The sequence below is a fragment of the Camelina sativa genome, chromosome 17 (assembly GCF_000633955.1).
Source record: "Camelina sativa cultivar DH55 chromosome 17, Cs, whole genome shotgun sequence".
In the NCBI taxonomy this organism is placed as follows: domain Eukaryota; kingdom Viridiplantae; phylum Streptophyta; class Magnoliopsida; order Brassicales; family Brassicaceae; genus Camelina; species Camelina sativa.
Genome location: NC_025701.1, coordinates 14942130 through 14962058, shown reverse-complemented (window position 1 = coordinate 14962058; position 19929 = coordinate 14942130). Strand labels below are relative to the sequence as shown.

Sequence of the window (19929 nt, the reverse complement as noted above, 5' to 3'; positions counted from 1 at the left end):
TGAGATCCAGAAATCAAACTCAAATGCGACTACTAGCACCATAAACAAGAACACGGTTTCAGAATGTGGAGCTATTCCCAAGCACGAACCACACAAAGGACACGATTCCATAATCCTTTTACGGAATCTTCGTCAAATTGATTCCAATTTCATCGACAAATCAAATCAAATCCCTAAATCTAACACCAAATTATATCACTTACCGGAGACAAGGAAGAATCATTGAATCCAAACCCTTCCTCTGATTACAGACCATGATTCCAAACCCTTCATTCTGATTCCAAATTCTTTTCTGGTTTGGGGAATTCAATCGTAAGAGAAAGAGAAAGAGAGAGAGAGAGGAAAAATAATAAAATCGATGTTAAACAAATTTTTTTTTTTCGTTTTGTATTATTCAGTTTGTCCAACAGAAAGACGACACGTAGCGTCTCTTAACCCACGATCCAGTATACTATATAAGGGGAGATCTTACATTTTTTGTTTTGATTTATTTTTTTTCAACAAAACACTAAGGATTCCTCTATGAACCCTGCGATAAACTTGCTCTAAGACAGTAAGTAAGACCTTCTTTAGAAACATGTGTATAATAAATGAAGAGTTATATCATTTGTTTTTTTAGACCTTCTACTTGTATTTATATGACTTTGTTTCTCTATAGAAATAACATCATTTGGAGCATACAAGTGAATCAAAATAAGTAAAACACACAAAGAAAAAGGAGTATGAATGATGGAAAAAAAAAAAAAAATGGAGTATGAATGAATACACCCATGAGAAGCAAATTAGGGAAGGTACATCAATTTATAGCTAGGGAGAGGGTAGAAAAAGATAACTAAATGAAGCTGATTTAAGTAGATAGATATGAGCTATATCCCATTAGTTGAGGATCGGAGCAATCCAGACTTGCTATGAATCGTTTAATGGATTTGTCGGATCAAAATGGCCGATGGTTTAAAAGTCACTTGATACAGTTTTGAGTATCTTTCTTTATCCACAACAACTCATAAACCGTCATAAGTTGGAGAATCTCATTATCAATGTCGCTAAAGATATTGAGTTTAGGTAAGCGGAAAAAGGAAGACCTTACCCAATTGATAATGTCTTGAGAATGACGACTATATCATATAACCACTACTAGTTTTTAACTTATTGTTTGAACTTTATTAGTAGCATTTTACATCTATAAACCCTTCAGCATTGAAAAAACCAATTCTCTAGTATCATTCTTCCTCTTTTTTATCCAACCAAAAATAAATAAATGATAAGAATGTAAAGAGTATGTTCACTCACTTCAAAAAAAGGTACCTTATCTTTGAAATATACTACATTTTTTTTTTTTTTTATCTATAAGAAACATATATAGAACAAAAAAGAAAAGAAAATGATCACATATATAGAAAAAGAAAAAGTAAAAAAAATCAAGACATAATTACGTATAAGTGCTTATAATTAACCCTAGTAGTAATCTCCGACAAAACTATACCCGACCATAATTTTTTAAAAATCCTTATGAAAGAAGCTTACTCACACACTGTTTACACATGAATGTTATTCAATTAAGCTCTTACTATTCAACCACATATCTTAAAATTAATACAAAACATACTAATTTTATAATATACACAAAAGAAAGAAAAGAAAAATAAAGGGAAAAATATATACGATCATCCTTCTCTTTTTTCTTCTATCATCTTTCCCACGCTTTCACGCTTTGCCTCTATTTTTTTATTTATATATTTCTTCTCTTTTTTGAAATAATTCGTTTTTCTTCTTTTTTGCTGTCAGAAGCAAAAAAAAAAAAAAAGCTGAATCTCTCTGTTTATTTTTTGTTGTTGGTGGTTCCTCTCTCACAACAATTTCAATGGAGACATTGAAGAAGAATCCATCAGTGAGAAGAAAAAACAAGTTAGCGAGAACATTCCAGAAGGTATGCAACCTCAGAACAACCTCGACGAAGGTCTCCTCCACCAACAACGGAATCGGAATCTGTATGTTGAAGAAATCACATAATCCTAACTTCAACGTCGACGAAGACGACGACGACGGAGGAGACTCTGTTTTCGATTTAAAAAGCACCACTTCGAGCAGCACCAGAAGCGGAGAGCTCAAAATCCGAGAGCGTCGTCGAGCTGTGTTCGAAGCCGTCGTCGCTAAGATCTTCGCCAGCACGACTACGATCAAAGCCGCTTACGCCGAGCTTCAGATGGCGCAGCGTCCGTACGACAACGACGCTATACAAGCGGCGGATACCGCGGTGGTCGAGGAGCTGAGAGCTTTGTCGGAGCTTAAACGGAGTTTTCTAAGGAAGGAGCTGAACCTGTCTCCGCAAGTCGCGATTATGTTGGCTGAGATCCAGGAGCAGCAGAGCTTGATGAGGACTTACGAAATCACGATTAAGAAACTCGAGTTCGAAGCTACGGAGAAGCAATTGAAGATCGATGAGTTGAAGACGAGTCTCGAAGAGAGCTCCGCGGTTAACAAATCGTTGGAGAAGAAACTCACGACGAGCGGATCGGTTTCGATCTCTGTGTTTGATAGTATTCGAATTTCGAATCCGAGTTTGAGTCAGTTCGTTCAGGTTTTAGGTTTTACTTTGAGATCCGTTAGAAGCTTCGTGAAATTGATTGTGAAGGAGATGGAATCAGCGAGCTGGGATCTCGACGCAGCCGCTTCCGCCGCCGTTTCGATTCACGTTAAAAACGCTTCGACCGTTTTCGCCAGGCCGAGTCACCGTTGTTTCGCGTTTGAATCGTTCGTCTGTGGGAAAATGCTGGAAGGTTTCGAATCTCCTCCTAATGATGATAATTTCGAATTCGAAAACTTGAGATCCGTTGACCCGGTTCGGTACTTGACCCGGAACCCTGGTTCGTCTTTTGCGAAGTTCGTGGTTCACAAGTACTTGAGCGTGGTACACGCGAAGATGGAGTGTTCCTTCTTCGGGACCTTGAACCAGAGGAAGCTGGTTAACTCGGGCGGGTTTCCGGATTCGGGTTTCTTCGCGACGTTTTGTGAGATGGCTAGACGGATCTGGCTTCTACACTGCGTGGCGTTTTCTATAAGCGAAAACGTCACGGTGTTTCAGCTCAAAAGAGGTTGTAGGTTCTCTCAAGTGTATATGGAGAGTGTGAAATCAGGAGACGAGTCACAATTCTCCGGTGATAATTCGGATATCCGGGTCGGGTTCACGGTTGTTCCCGGGTTTAAAATAGGCGAGAACGTTATACAAAGCCAGGTTTACTTGTCACCGGGTAACGGTTATCCTCCGCCTTCTTCATGAACCATACAAGCGGTGGTGGTGGTTGTGACTTGTGATACGCGCCGGGGGGAAGAAAAAGAGGGGTGGCGCGTGATAGGGAGATGTGGTGGGGGCATGAGTCCTTGGGGGCAGCAAGACTGGCAAGTGGGACATGTTTTAGAGAATGTGATGGAGACAGAAAAATTGGCGCGAGGGACATAAATCATCATTGATGAAATAGTTTAGTAAAACAAAATGATATTTTTTTTTTAAAAAAAATGTTTAAAGTTTTAGATTATAAAATACATCTAAAGTAGAAATGGCATGGAAGAAAAAATAATATTCTGTGTTTTTTTTTTCTTTTTCTTTTTAACGTACAAGTTATTTTGTTTGTTATATAGTATAAACCTGATATAGTCTTTTTTTGGAGTTGGTCGGAACATGCTTGTAAATATTTTATAATCAATCTAAAAAAGCTAGAGATATTTTAAAGCTATCTTATAATTATGACAAAGGTTTATGAAGATAGTGGAGTGACTTGAAAAATAAGATCAGAATCGGTTTATGAAGTCAAACATTTGGGCTGGTTTTATTGACTTGGTTAAGATCAGTTTTAGGCTTTTAGCTAATATGAGTTTGTTAATCGAATGTGAGTTGAAAGGTATTATGGTATGCGTGAGAGATTAATGGTTTGAATAGTGACAGCGGTTAAAGCAGAGAAATTCGCCAGTAGATTAAACCGCCTTTTTATTTATGATTCATTAAATACAGTATGCAGTGTTGCGGTCCAAAGATATTAGAAAGAAAACCAATGCTGACTAACTGTGAACTATTTTTGTGTATAAATAGAGTTGGTCCGCAGCGGTCTATTGTCCGTCTTATTTTTAGGGCGTATTAAACCATAGACGGATTTGTCCGCCCTTACTGTTGTCACTATTCATATCCTAAGAAAAAAGAAAAACGTGTATATAATGAATGGAGAGGATCAGAGGAGAGAGTGAAAAAATACGATTTGGTTTTTTGGGTAAGAAGAAGAGAGTGAGACAGATGTGTGTGACGTAAATAAGACAATCAATCTAGTAGTGAAAGAGATAGAGAGACACACCAATGAGAGGTTTCCACTATACGGCCGATTTTTTTCTGAAATCTACTTGTTAGGCAAACTATTCAATGCCGTTTGTATATTATTAATTCCTTATACTTTAAAGCTAGTAGATGTGTTGTGTGGGTTGGTCTGGCATAAATTATTAAGTAGTGCTAAAGAAAAATAAATGAAAAAGAGACAATCAATATTTTAGATATCAAGATTTTTTTCATTCAATGCATATTTTCAAATCAATTACTATTTGTAGACTTAATTAGTTGGCAATTTGATCCAAGGAAAATGACTGTATTTGAAGTTTCTAACAATCTGTTTTTGTGTGTGGACGTTTGGTGGTTGTCATTCATCGTTTTGACGAAGAAGAAGTGTCACAAATTTGTGGAGACAAATATTGAGACATAAAGTATATAGAAATATCATCAAAAGTTGACCATATGAAATCAAAAGAGCTTGGGTTCAAAAAACATTTCAAAAACTTGTGCCCTTTGAAAATTTTAGATATTTATAAGGACTGACTGAATCACGAATTTGTTGGACTTAAAATATGAATCGAGCCTGCTATTAACATTGAACGATTTGGTTATACAAGAACATAAAGATAGAAGTAAGACTAAAATATTACCTCGTGTATAATTGACAATTGTTGTATAAAATCATTCATACGAAGATTGATAGATCAATATATCCATTTACTACCATATTAGTATATAGTTGTAGATGAAACTCAGAATTATAAATTTCAGTTTTTATATTATTTAGATAGTGTTTATTTATAAATAAATAAATAAAACACTTCTCTCTGAGAGCGACGAAGCAGACGATTTTCTGAAAACATCGTTTCAATAATTTTCTCTTGGCCGGCGTCGCCTCCGGCGTCGGCCATACTTTCGTTTTCTTTTTGTTTGCAATTTCTCTTCTCCACATTAAATTTTATTCAGATTTAGAGTTCTTCTTAGAAATTTTCTACACTCCAAATTCATGAAGAGGCTCTTGAAATTGACGAAGCAGAGAGATGGGTTTCACCGAAAATTCAATCCATGGTGCCCGCCTCATATCTATTATTCTAGTTTAATATTGAATCATTCCACCCACAACCATATAAATTTGGTTTCGACTTCAGAGAGTCATGTTGCAAAGCCACTCCCTGAAACCTTGAAGATGGACTCGTCGATGGTATTGTAACCGCAAAAAAACACTCAGGCTTGGTAGTTTTGCTATTCTCTCTTCCATAGTTATGTGATTATGTTGTCGCTTCGTAGCCATTTATCTCTCTTGTAGAGCCTTTTTCCGGTGTACACAGTTGTGTTATTGCCGGCGTTTTGTCTCCGATTGCGTCTCATCTTCTTCTTTCTGTAACCAATCATTGATCATTGGCTCAAGAATGAAGCGGCGTGTTTGGCAGTTGTCATTCCCCTCCATCAAATGGTATGGAGATGTAATTTGGATTTTTGATCCTGGCATCATTGGGGATTGGATTGACGATGCAGGCGAATTTAAGAGATGTTTATTGCAGACATCAGTTCATAGGACCGTTTTGAGACAGTGGCTAAGGATATGGTGGAAAGAGATCATGTTGATTTTGATTTTACTAATAGTCCTCGGCAATTTCAATGCGTGTCTTTGGAGATGTCTACATGGAACAAGATTCAGAAGATGGTACTCATCATTCAAGCAAGCATGGGCATTAGTTATAACCAAGAAAGATGTTATCTCCTATACCTGGAGATGTTTTGTTGGGATGCGATATAACGGATGGATCTCAACCATTGATCGTTTTAAAGTGTATTGGAGTTTTGTCAAAAGAACGATAGCCAAATAAGATGATCATGTTGGATTAAGGAAGAAGGTGAATAAGGAAGATAATAGATTATCAAATCTATTAGCGTGTAAGGCTTATGAAAGAAAGCGGCGTTTAATTCACTTGTTCGATTGTGTTTTCTTCTTCTTAAACTATAATCAATTTTTGGTTCTATGTGTATGTTTTGAAGATAACTATGTATCTCTGTTCCAATTTTAATAAAATAAAGTTAGATATTAAAAAAAAAAAAAAANAAAAAAAAAACAGCTGCAACCAATGCATATGATTTTAAACGTTTTATATCAAATCAAATTCTAAAGCGTTTAAACCCACATGGTTAACATAGTTGAACCAAAGAAGTAGAAAGGCCCATTAGGATATAGCCCACTGATACACCAAGTTCAATAGACTAAAAAAACCTAAATAGATATTTGGATCATAGTATACATATTTGATGAGCTTGTCTTAGCTTACTCTATTTCTCGTTTTTCTTTTTTTTTTGTTTGGTGTGCAACACATTAGTCCTCCAAATTTCGATAAATAGTAAATAGTAAACAACATTACCAATTTACCATGCACTTGTAGTTAGCTTAATAAGATTTTAAAACTCGAGATATCATCAGTTAGCTTCTCCAGAACATGGGATCGCATGATGACTTACCTCCATTTGTTACTTCATCGATGATGGATGGTACATCTTGCCCAAACTTACATCCACAGATTTTGGCTAGATAAAAAGATTAACTTTCTTCGAACTGTTAGTGACTTAATTTTAGTTCATAACGTGCTAGATAGCTAAATCATATATACTTGTCTTTCACCAATCATACTCTGTTTATTAGGTTTGTATACTTGTGAAAGAACAGTAGTACACTAAATTTTCCATATTTCTACAGTCAAAATATCTATGATGACATATCTAATTGTATTGAGATATTGAATAAATCCTCAATGAAACTCTATGAATCTCCAATCAATATGAGCGGTGGCCTAGTGGCAACCAATTCAACGCTATACACCTCTACAAGTAACTAACACCTTTTCCCTATTGAGTATTATTATTATTGAAATCTCATATAGATTTACACCTATAGTATACGTGTTAAGATATGCATTTGAACGTTTTTATTCAAATCTCATATAGTAGATACTATTAGATACGAACCTTATATTAAAAGGATGTTTAGATATGTGTTTCAAAGTTTGACGAAAAGAAATGTTTGAATTTTTCCATGTAGTTTTCAACTTTTCACTATAGATTCACTACCCAATAAAATTTTCAATTCGAATCTTCAACATCGACTTTAATCAATATATTAAACGCAAAAATCGTTTCCAACATTTTCTATATAGTGTTAAATATGAGCTAGGAACTATAACAAAAGATATTGTATGATTATTTCTTAATACTATATCTTTTGTTACCGAATCCTCTGAACCCATTAATTTCGTCTGAACAAGAATATACAACTTGTTATAAAACGAAGTACGATTAATTAATTACAAGATGAGATATTCAACAATAAACTTTTGAATAATTTACATAACTAAAATTATAGTAACCTGGAAAAATGTATGTTGTTTCTATATTTCTTTCAAAGAAAAAAAAAAACATTTTTAAAATCCTAAAACAAAAGTCTCTACCTCGTAGGAAATTTCGTATTATATAGTTAAGAATAAAGAATGTACTAAGTTGAAAAAAAAAAAAAAAAAAAAAAAAAAAAAAAAAAAAAGACAAACAAATAAGTGAGAGAGAACAAAAGAGTCATCATNTGGAGAAACCGATCAACGGTGGAGAGATGTCGAGATCGGAGTTTTCCGGAGTAGACTTCGGCGTGACCCCTTTTGCTCGGCGTCGAGGAGTTTGGGATTTTGCCCTTTGGCAGGGCAGTTAAGGTACTAGTCTTGGTTACGTGAGGCACGTGACTCTTATCTTCCTCTCTCACCGTCAAGTTTTCTTGTTTCTTAATCTCCAACAGCTTTCTTGAAGAGACCGGCGAAGGCAAGGCTGAGACGATGACGGCGATGACTATGAAGAGCCAGATGGTCGGAATTAGACGAATGGCCATGACGAGCTTTGATCTTTGGGATGAAAAAATAAGCTTTTGGTTTGAGGAGAGAAAGAGAGATAGGGAGATAAAAGTTTCAATAAAATTCTGAAGACTCAAGGTTGCTTTGAAACAATGAAGTGTTGGTATTTGTATATATAGTCAATAGAGAGAGAGAGAAAGAGAGAGTTCCTATTTTAGAATGTTGATAAAAAGTGACTAATTAATAAATTGGTGAAATCACTATTTGTCTTTTGGGTTTTTTTTTATTCTTTAACATAGAAGTCTAATGTGACACTCTAACACATGCATGCATAGCAAATTAGTATAACCTGGCTATAATTTTCAAACTATTGCCTTCTCTGAAATTTCATGTATAAAAATGAATTGAGAAAGAAAATTCAAAGTTCAAAAAGTCATGTAGCACAAACTTATGAAAGAAGATTCGTGGCAGTTTCAGTTGTACAAAGAAAAATATGAATATTAAAAGTACTCAAAAGTCAAATAGAAAATTTTAGACAGCAGCCTGAAGTGGAAAAGGTGAAATTAAATTTCACATAAAGATTCCTAAATTTTACTACCAAACAATTTGTTATTCCACAATGTGAAATGTATTTAGTTTACAAGGAGGCCAAAGTCAAAGATATCAAATAATTAAAAACTAAAAGAAAAGAAGAGAATATATATAGACTTGAAAAGAAAGGGATTAGTCATTGAGGAGAATGTAGAGATTGGTTTATGATATTTGGTGAATCAAGTTGAGTCTTATGTACGTAGTGAATCACAATTAATAATTGTTTTTAATACAATCAGACTAATATAATTAGTAAATGATTTGATGTTCTGTAGACTAATTAAATCTCTTGGGATATGGTATTAGATATCATACGATGTAACACGTGGGCAAGAGTTTGGTAAGTGATGAAATTGATGTTTTTCAAAGTATCAGAAGCCGCCGGCCACCATTTTCAACGGCGGTCGTCACGCCACCGTCAAAATGTTAGGTTCCCAAGTTTCACACTTTCCGGTTCATGTTGTTTTCCCAACTTTTTTGGAGTTTGTTTCAATTATTTTGTCTGTGATATATTTAAGATACTTATAACTTTATTTATTCTTTTTACTAATTAATCTTAAAAAAAAAGAAGTAACCAATACTTGGATGGCTAAGGAGTTGTTAAAGAATTTGTTAACCATGCAACCTGAAACATATTATAATCATTGAATTCATACTTAATTAGTTGGAGACCATACTACTAGTCAACATAGTCGGAGACTCGGAGTAGTACTTAATCACTTAATAATCATGTGAAATAAAAGATTAATCATGAATTTTGACCGTTTAACCGAAACCGATGCTTGAAAATAAGAATTGATTAAGAATTAAGATAGTGTACAGTGCTTGGAGGCTTGGTTAGAGTTGAACTTTTTAATCAATTTTTAAAATGGGGGATTTGGATAAATGGCTTCTGGCCATAATATAGAAACTTTTCAGAAATTTCATTTCTTTTTCGAAAAACTCATCATTTTCCGGAGTTTTTCAAGTGACAAATGTTTGTGGAATTTGTTAACAAATAGTAGTATAGTATCTAAACCATATATAAAGATTAAATTAGTTCTTCAATCTATCTGTAGAAAGAAACTATGCAAAGCGTGTTCACCACATTAAATGAGATTAACATAAAACTCGTGGAGGCAGAGAAAAGTCAAAAGCATGGGCGGTAGTAAGACTCCAGAATTGGCCTCCACGTATTTTCCTTATTTCGCTATAAAACATTAAAATGACAATAGTTTTCTTACTACAAATATTATATAGTCTCTGCTGTTCTATTTCTGTCTACTTAGATGATCGTGTAAGACATGTTTACTGGTAACCAGTATGGTCTCCGACTAAATGTTAAAGTAGCTACTAGCTAGTAAACCCTTACATGGTATCATATTGATTCAAAGGACATACATCCAAATAAGATTTATATGATCCAAACTAGATGGTAGGATTCTCAAAACTAAATATAAGATAGTATATATAATATAACCTTTTCGATTACTCAAAACTATAATACCGTTCTATGGTGGGTGTAACAATCTATGACGTCCGATACCGTTAAGGGGTAGGTTCTTTGGACAACAAAAGTAATTGAAGAGGAAAAAGAAGTGAAGAAATGACAAAAAGAAGAAGGAAAGGAAAAGAGTGGGTAGGTCACATGGCCATGTTCTTGTGTTGCCGTCAACAGAGAAACATTGGCGTTCCGCGTTATCATGATGAACACGTCCGGTCCCATCCTCTCTAGTCTCTCTACTACTCTCTTTTATGTACTCATCTGATCTTTGTAATATAATAAATGCTTACACATAATTTCTTTAGAACATATTAGAGATGTATACTATAATACTACAAATATGCAAACTGCATATATACACCGATTTTGGTGATAAATGGAAATCATATTTTAGTACTAAACCCCGATTCGTTTTTTACATGATAGTCATGGAATATTCAAAAGAGCTAGTTTTACTAGATTAATGGAAATCAAATTTTTAATACAAATGTAGTGTTTATAGCGAAATGATTTCTTAAATATGTAAGAAGTGATATTATTCCAAAAAGAGAAGTGACTTCTTGCTGATAACCAGAGTCCAGATATATATATATATATATATATATATATATATATATATATATATATATCTCTAAATCCATATTAATTTTAAATCAATAACTAGATTTTAACCCATGTTACACCGCGTGCATATAATTTTATTATTATTTTATATTTATGTTATATTTGTTTGTTAAATATTGGATGTTTTGTAAATATAGAAATAACTAAATTTTCCGGTTGTTTGTACGGCTAAATATTTATATTAATTATTTAACCCGTATTATATTTCATGACCATTTGTTTGTTATATTTAGTTTGTTTTTTGTTTTGTCAACCATTGGGCCACAACTGGCCGGCCCATTAGCCAAATTCCTACATTCATAGGAGCCGGGACTTGATTCCGGGTGTGATGGTGCCTTCTACAAATGAACTTACCTCCTGCCACTGCACTAAGGTCACTTCACTATATTTAGTTTGTTTTGTTTAGTGTTTGAGATTCTATTTGATTTTTAATTGTTATCACAAAAAGTAAGGATTTTAAATACATAATAAGTCATTTATACGCTATGATTAAGTCATATTGTTCCTAATGATTTAATTATTTTACCAATCTTAGTTAAATCAACTTGATTTCATATGTCTAATATTATAATATTAATAGTGTTGAAAATCATAAAATAAGGATTTAACCCGTGTTAGCACAAATTTAATGATATTTTATTAATTCCAACATGTCCTCTTTATAACCCATTTACTATATAACCATATTATATAGTATTTTAAACTTTTTTAATTATACATATTCATATTATTTTAAAATTTTATTAAGTTTATATATATTAATTATAATATTTAAATAAATGTGAATCGAAGTTCTTGTTACGTTAAGAATCAAAGCTCATACGTATTAAAAAACAAAATGGAAATCAAATTGTTGTTTTTTTGTTTGCAAATGATTCAGAGATAGAATATCTTCAAAACACAATAGAAGATGTAGTTAAATATATCATAGTTTATGTTTCCATATTGATATCGCTGTAATTTTTTGTAGTTGGAATGTTATGTAAAATATTTAAGAAACAAAATCTGAATTAATGTTATTTTTGAAAATATTTTAGAGGTTAATGTTGTAAATAAATTTTTAAATAAGTAAAACTAAAAAGACATAACACAAAATGTACTTCAAAAATGTTAATATAGATAGATGACCAACCAATAATTGAATTCGTGGTAAGAAAAATCGAATCATGATCTACTTACTCTCAGAATGAACGTCAGCCACTAATTAAGCCGCCGTTAATCACCTTATTATTCTGGATAAAACTCAAAAGTGTATATATATATATATATTACAAATTTTCAAATGATCAGTTTGTGCAACAACAAAATATCCATTAGTTTCTTTTGCTCTCTTTTTCTCAGCCAAGGAATCAGCCACAATATTGTCTGTTTTTAACCCTACGTACTGATATTTATTCCTACAAATTTCTACATTCAAAGCTCACTATCTTGGAGTATATATACTCAAATGTACATTCAAAGCTCAAGTCGAATAGTTGAGAGCAATCTCCTTCAAACACAATCCAACATATATATTCGAGACTGAAGCGTAAAGGCGTAAAAACCAAAAACCATTATTTCAGCTTGCAACGGAGTTTGTGAGTGTCCCTGATAAACCTTTTCCCAAAATCCTAACGACATAAAATCTCTCTTTTATTTAGGTGATGTCATTTTTTGTTCTCTATTGCTCTTTTTTGTTTTTGTTTTCTCTCCTACGTACTGTGTACAAAATACAAAGGGAGTATAATTTTTAAATTAATAACCCCACATTCCGAACTTCTTTTTTTTTTGGTCCGTATAATTTGTCTTTTTTTTTTGGGGGCAAAATTTCGTATAATTTGTCTTTATTGATAATTAGATGGAAAAATATTTTTCAGGTTTTGACAAAGCAGTAAATAGTGGAATTGACTTGTGCGACAATTATTCTTGTTTTTAATAGTATGATTTTTCATTCCTTTATATTTAGTGTTAAATCGGAGAATTGAATACAAGTCTCAATGTTTGGTAAAGTCATAGTAATTGACATGGAAACGATTTATCGTTTTGTCAGGATTTGTACTTTGACTTACAATTTTTAATAACGCGAGAAACGACGTGTTTGATCACGTTGTCACCTATCACACACACACTCTATTGGGAGATACAGTATACTTTAGTTTATTTTTGTTATCTATACAAGATATAAATATTAACAAAGAGAATTAAGCAAACGAACTTATGGGCTGCCGACAATAATTGCTGGGTAGATATTATACTTTATAGTGTATAATTAATATGGTATCCAATATGACAAAACTATGAAGTAAAAGTGCCATATTAGACCAGGGCCGGCTTAAAAAAAAACGTATATATATCATAAATTGTTTTTTTTGCTTTTGCACCATTTTGTCTTCGAAAGTGAATACATATTTGTGAATAATGAAAATAACGTAGCCGAACTCGGTCGCAACTCGGAAACTATAATACAAGAATTGAGAAATACACGAATGTGAAATAAAAGAGTTGGGTGACACTTTTATTTTTTTCAACGACCAAGAACACGGAAGGGTCTCTCTCATTATCACAATTGCTGACTTACTCGTAGCAAGTTTTTGTTCTCTTTTTCTTTTACTGAGATTAAAACAAATAGTATAGTATATATACATTAATTTAAAAGTTTATGAAATTTTTTTTTTTGCGAAACAATACTTCAACCTGCCATGTATATACTGAATTCTAGTTTTATCAACTACACATATTAACATGATACCCCATAGTCTTTAAGAAGATAAATTTTTACTAGAGCAAATTTTTTTTATATGCATGGGTAAGAGCAAAAAAAAAAAAANAAATCCTAACGACATAAAATCTCTCTTTTATTTAGGTGATGTCATTTTTTGTTCTCTATTGCTCTTTTTTGTTTTTGTTTTCTCTCCTACGTACTGTGTACAAAATACAAAGGGAGTATAATTTTTAAATTAATAACCCCACATTCCGAACTTCTTTTTTTTTTGGTCCGTATAATTTGTCTTTTTTTTTTGGGGGCAAAATTTCGTATAATTTGTCTTTATTGATAATTAGATGGAAAAATATTTTTCAGGTTTTGACAAAGCAGTAAATAGTGGAATTGACTTGTGCGACAATTATTCTTGTTTTTAATAGTATGATTTTTCATTCCTTTATATTTAGTGTTAAATCGGAGAATTGAATACAAGTCTCAATGTTTGGTAAAGTCATAGTAATTGACATGGAAACGATTTATCGTTTTGTCAGGATTTGTACTTTGACTTACAATTTTTAATAACGCGAGAAACGACGTGTTTGATCACGTTGTCACCTATCACACACACACTCTATTGGGAGATACAGTATACTTTAGTTTATTTTTGTTATCTATACAAGATATAAATATTAACAAAGAGAATTAAGCAAACGAACTTATGGGCTGCCGACAATAATTGCTGGGTAGATATTATACTTTATAGTGTATAATTAATATGGTATCCAATATGACAAAACTATGAAGTAAAAGTGCCATATTAGACCAGGGCCGGCTTAAAAAAAAACGTATATATATCATAAATTGTTTTTTTTGCTTTTGCACCATTTTGTCTTCGAAAGTGAATACATATTTGTGAATAATGAAAATAACGTAGCCGAACTCGGTCGCAACTCGGAAACTATAATACAAGAATTGAGAAATACACGAATGTGAAATAAAAGAGTTGGGTGACACTTTTATTTTTTTCAACGACCAAGAACACGGAAGGGTCTCTCTCATTATCACAATTGCTGACTTACTCGTAGCAAGTTTTTGTTCTCTTTTTCTTTTACTGAGATTAAAACAAATAGTATAGTATATATACATTAATTTAAAAGTTTATGAAATTTTTTTTTTTGCGAAACAATACTTCAACCTGCCATGTATATACTGAATTCTAGTTTTATCAACTACACATATTAACATGATACCCCATAGTCTTTAAGAAGATAAATTTTTACTAGAGCAAATTTTTTTTATATGCATGGGTAAGAGCAAAAAAAAAAAAAATGAGTGGGGATATTGGTGAGCAAAATGGGGCCTGACATGTTGATCGATGTCAGTGGCTAAGGTATCTGACTTCAGACACACTATTTCTTTGTGCCCCAAAGTATTCGTTATGTCTCAATAAACTTTGCATTGTTCTCTTAGTTAAGAAAAACAAAATGCGAGTGTTGGTCGATGAAAAAATGAAAAAGAACAAAAGAACATGAGTTCCTTGAACGCAGCTACTGGTGTCGTTAATTTTTCATTTTTTATTTTTTTATGTTGATTAATAGGAAAATAATTGTTTTCATGTTTTTTCTTTTGTCGTATCACTTGCTCGATTGGATTGATATTTGATATACTTATGGTACGTGCATTTTCATTGAAGAGTAAACAAAATTCAATCTTTGCTTGAGCCGTCTACATTTAATAACGATGGTGACATTGTTGGACGGAATTTGTAATCCCTTTTGTAATTTAATGGTTTTCTTTGTTGTAATTTGTAAGACTTTATTAAAGTTTTCTTTGGTAACCACTTCTGACAAAAAAGGTAATCAGTAATATCAAAATGAAAACATGTGACACACATCAAAAGAGGAACTACAAAAAGAAATTAGTTTCTCATCAAAATTGAAGAGGAATAAAGATAAGCATAAACAAATACATAATTTATTATTTAGGTCAAATAAAGATCTTCAATGTTAAATAAAAAAAAATATTTCTCTTTAAATTAACAGTGATAACTCAGTAAATTTAAGAATTATTTTCAAGTGAAATTCATATCATAAAAATAGTTTTCTAATTAAGTCAACAATATTATTTGAAATGAACATATATATATATATTTGTTTTTATTTTTTTGAAATGAACATATTATATAAATATAGAAATGAAAATTTTATATACTATATTACTTTCTTTCATATATATTTTAATATCTTTCTCATTAATTCAAAATATGAACAGTATCATTGATAAAAACCCATGTTCAAAAACGCGGCCGCCTAGACCGATTAATCGCCGATTACACGCTTGGCGGAGGGCAACCGCCGTGATTTCACCTTATGCGGCAAACAAATTGGAATTTTTTTTAAAATCAGTTTTTTGAAGTTTTTGAAGTTCGAAATATGATTTTCTTTATAGATCTATGATATAGGGATAAAATCTACATGAAAAAAAAACAGAACCTGCAAAAAGAAAAAGAAAAAAAAAACGACACAGATTAGGGTTTACAGGGTCGCACACACAAGGAAGAAGACGGGGGTATATTCATCATTTCGTTTTTATTTAACTGAAATTCTGAAAAAGGCATAAACTACATAACATAGGGTCGAACTGTGGTTCGGAGATAATGTGATACACCCTTAACCACTGAACTAAGCTACAACCTCTGTATATATTCGCAACTTTAAGTAGTTATACCAATAAATACATAAAAATACCTAAAACTAGTCCCCGATTAATCCCCGAGTAATTCCCGATTAATTGATTAGTCGCTAGGCGATACCTTGCCTCCCGATCAGCGCCTAGCGATTTTTAAAACAGGGATAAAAACTGGTAAAACTTAAGCTAAAAAGAAAAAGGGTACATATTTTTCAAGTATTCAAGTTCTTCTTGTGTATACAGATGTCGAACGTCGAGAGATGTTCGCAGTTTGACGCCCACCCAACAATACACGAAATACAAACGCAATGAACTCTCAACCCTAGTTTACATTTAAAAGCCTATAACCAAAAAGACCAATACATGGCAGGGACAAGGCCCAGTATCCATAAATCTGTTTAAACATTATGGCTTGGTGTACTAGACACATATAATTATCTCAATTCTCAACTATATTATATAGAAACTTAGAAAGTAAGACATATGCAAAAGCTAGTCAACTGTTATCGAATTCTATTTCGAAAAAGTGAAATTTTACTATGACTGTTGAGTGTTGAACCATGAGATCATTTTGTCATGAACTGTTCTTAAGATGAATGTTAATATTGAACAGTTCATAGCGACCTAATTTACGAACTTTTTACTATCTTACTTCAGATCGGGTTGAGTGTTCGTATTTTTTATATCATGTTGAAATTCTCCAGTTTAAAACCCATTCACAGTGAATGAATTGATGTCTCTTATATATAATCCGTTACTACAAAGTACAAACTAGACTTCCTTTAAATTTGGCTACTCATCACAGTTTATTAATTATAGTTTGGTACCTCTACAGTACAGAAAAACAAAAAACACTACCTCTAAAATTCAATACACATTCCATAAAATTATGTAGAGGAGGTTGGTCTGCCGCAATTTTAAAAAGGGAAAAATGTCAAAAAAATCCCCAACTTTCAAATTTGAGACGTTTTAATCACCAACTTTCAAGATGCCATTTTAATCACAAACTTTTCGTTGACTTGGCCATAAAATAACAAAGTTTTGTTGACTTCGCCGTTTTAGACACATCGTTTATTCTCTGTTAAACATCTCAAAAACAGAGTAAATTGCATGTTATCTGCTATCGATTAGCATAAACAACCACGTTTTTAACACCAAAAACAACATCGCTTACCAAATTGAAGACACTAAATCCCCAAATCGATTCCAATTTTACAAATACATAACCCTAGAAAGAAAACCCCAAATTCTCTCTACACCATCGATGGCACACCACAGTCACCGATGCAACCAGATGTGTCAAAACTTGAGCTTAAACTCATCGGAATAGAGAGATTGCAGAAGAAATTTGGGTATTATAGAGAGAATTTGGGGTTTTCTTTCTAGGATTAGGGATTTAATAAACGTCGTGCCTAAAATGGCGAGATCAACAAAACTTTGCTATTTTATTGTCAAGTCAACAAAAAGTTTGTGATTAAAATGGCATCTTGAAAGTTAGTGATTAAATCGTCCCAAATTTAAAAGTTGGGGATTTTTATGATATTTTTCCCATTTTAAAAATTTAAAACTCTAAAAGTCAGAACTACAGTTTGAACATAATATAAAGAAGGGAATATGCAGTGGATAGCATAATAATCAAACTTATTAAAGAAACTACCACAACTGTCACTGTACATGTCAGATGGGGCATATGTAATTACTTTGCTGACCTTCCTCTCCTTCCTCTCTCTCCCTCTCTCTCCCTCTCTCCCTTCCTCTCTCTCCTTCCTCTCTCTCCCTCCGCCTCTCTCCCTTCCTCTCTCTCCCTCCGCCTCTCTCTCCTTCCTCTCTCTCCCCATCTCTCCTTCCTCTCTCTCCCCATCTCTCCCTACGCCTCTCTCTCCTTCCTCTTTCTCCCTCCTCTCTCTCCCTTCCCCTCTCTCCCTCCCACCATTAAATCTAAAAAAGTAAAAATTCCGTTATTTTGTAATGTAACATGCTATTTCGTTATGTTACACGTTATGTCTACTGCAGCTATCTCCTCCCTAAGGTTTTGAGGGCAAACAAATAAAAATACCTCTTAGAAAAGTGGTATTTACCCAACTTTTCTGACATAGTGGTAGTTCATTAATTATGCTCCAAATTTGTGGTATCTACTAATAATACCCTATAAAGAATTACGTACGAAACTTTAATAATAGTAATTACAGAGAGTTTGGCAGGTTTGGTAACGTGAATCATAGCACAACTAATTAATTCCATTATTTATTGTGCTATAAATTTTCGCGTAATTTTTATTTAATTCACGTACGTAAGCATGTACCACCAATTTATTCTTAAGTTATTGTTTTGGGAGATGAAGTCCCGAAAATATGATTGTTTAGTATCTATGAGATTTTTAGATATAAAACTAATTAGCATTTTTTTTGTCGTTAGTAATATTCAGGATCTATCTAACTAAATCCAGCAACAATATGTCTACAACGAACTTTGATGCTAGCTAATCAGACAACACTCCAGCGAACAAACAAAGTGAGCATAGAGTATCAAACTTTTGTTTTATTATAAGAAAATATCTAAAAACTTAATTACGCCAAGTTTACTTTGAAAAATTTGTGAATTCTACCATTAAACCTAAATGATTTATTTTTAGTTTTTTTTTTCCACCATTATAAGCTACAAACCATCGTCTGTCTAATTATTTCCTAAAAACGAATGAAATATAATAATCTCTAAATTTTTATTTTGATTGGTTTCCCTTAAAAATCTTATTCTCTCACATTTACATCTCTATACCGATTTGACAGTAATCTTTCTCTACATGCATTTAAAAGTAATCTTAGTAGTTGCTCCTTTTAGAAACTTATAAGAGAAGTACAATAAAAGTTCCCTATAATATGACAAATGATCTCTCACTTCTCAACGTACCACTCTTGAAAAATCAACGTAGATAAAAACAAATAAGATTGACATCGATTACATATACATAAAAATGACAGCCATTTTTATTCAGCTAACTACATTGCAATAATTTAACCCTTAAAAGAAACTAGTAAAAGAAGAAAAACCCCCGAAACAAATAAATAGAGTAAAAGGTGAATTCTCAAAGAGTAGAGAATCATAAGTAAGAAACAAAAAAAGGAATTACAAAATCGAATCATTCTTCCTTTTTTTTTTTTTTTTGCATTTCATAACAACGTATAGAGAAAGAGAGTCTCTTATATGATGATTTATTGATTACCGTTGAGAAACTAAATTATAAAAAAACGCCGTGCGTACAACGCTTCCCATGTGAGCGACAACAATATCCAATACAATACCACCACGTGTCAAAAGATCTCGACTTGTGACCCAACTACGCTACTCCGGTGACGAAACACCACCGAACACTCCGGCAACTCGCCGAGATCGGCGAACAAAGACTCATCCTCCTCTCCCATCGGAAAGAACACCGCAACGTCATCCGCAGCAGCCGAGACAGCAGTCTTTTTCTCCGATGAGAATATCGGACTTTCAAGAATCGTTGAAGACGTTGTCTCCATCTCCGTAAACCACGCGAACTCGTCGACACATGACGGAGTTGTTTCAATCTCCCTTCCAAGAACCATAAACTTATTATCTTCTTCCTCCACCTCTGGCTCCACCTCACGCTCCACCTCAGGCTCTGGTTCGGGTTTGGGCTCGGGTTTTGTTTTAGGTCCATTTCTAGAGGAAGACG

The 19929-nt window shown here is 33.0% G+C and overlaps 3 protein-coding genes, 1 long non-coding RNA gene and 1 pseudogene across 4 annotated transcripts in view; 2 read left to right on the top strand and 3 right to left on the bottom strand.

The window, feature by feature from the left end:
• The window catches only part of LOC104757259, a 2676-nt gene extending 2306 nt beyond the window's left edge, over positions 1-370 (bottom strand). The window contains exon 1 of the long non-coding RNA XR_762392.2: positions 204-370. This is a non-coding gene — a long non-coding RNA (uncharacterized LOC104757259). The remainder of the gene's footprint in view (positions 1-203) is intronic.
• On the top strand, positions 1744-3731 carry LOC104757258. Its single transcript, XM_010479989.2, has one exon. It carries the CDS (start codon positions 1862-1864, stop codon positions 3275-3277), a length of 1416 nt encoding a protein of 471 aa, XP_010478291.1. The 5' UTR covers positions 1744-1861; the 3' UTR covers positions 3278-3731.
• On the top strand, positions 5316-6156 carry LOC104759494 (annotated as a pseudogene).
• LOC104757257 (probable WRKY transcription factor 65) overlaps positions 19159-19929 on the bottom strand; it is a 2628-nt gene continuing 1857 nt past the window's right edge. Inside the window, exon 3 of the mRNA XM_010479988.1 lies at positions 19159-19502. The gene's annotated coding sequence lies outside the window, so the exon portion shown is untranslated. The remainder of the gene's footprint in view (positions 19503-19929) is intronic.
• Positions 19541-19929, bottom strand: part of LOC109129894 (probable WRKY transcription factor 65) — a 1081-nt gene continuing 692 nt past the window's right edge. Inside the window, exon 2 of the mRNA XM_019238921.1 lies at positions 19541-19916. Coding sequence (XP_019094466.1) covers positions 19541-19916 — 376 coding nt within the window. The remainder of the gene's footprint in view (positions 19917-19929) is intronic.

Bases quoted from the DNA above. Each gene is read 5' to 3' on its own strand.
- LOC104757258 (XM_010479989.2), top strand. From the start codon at position 1,862: ATGGAGACATTGAAGAAGAATCCATCAGTGAGAAGAAAAAACAAGTTA.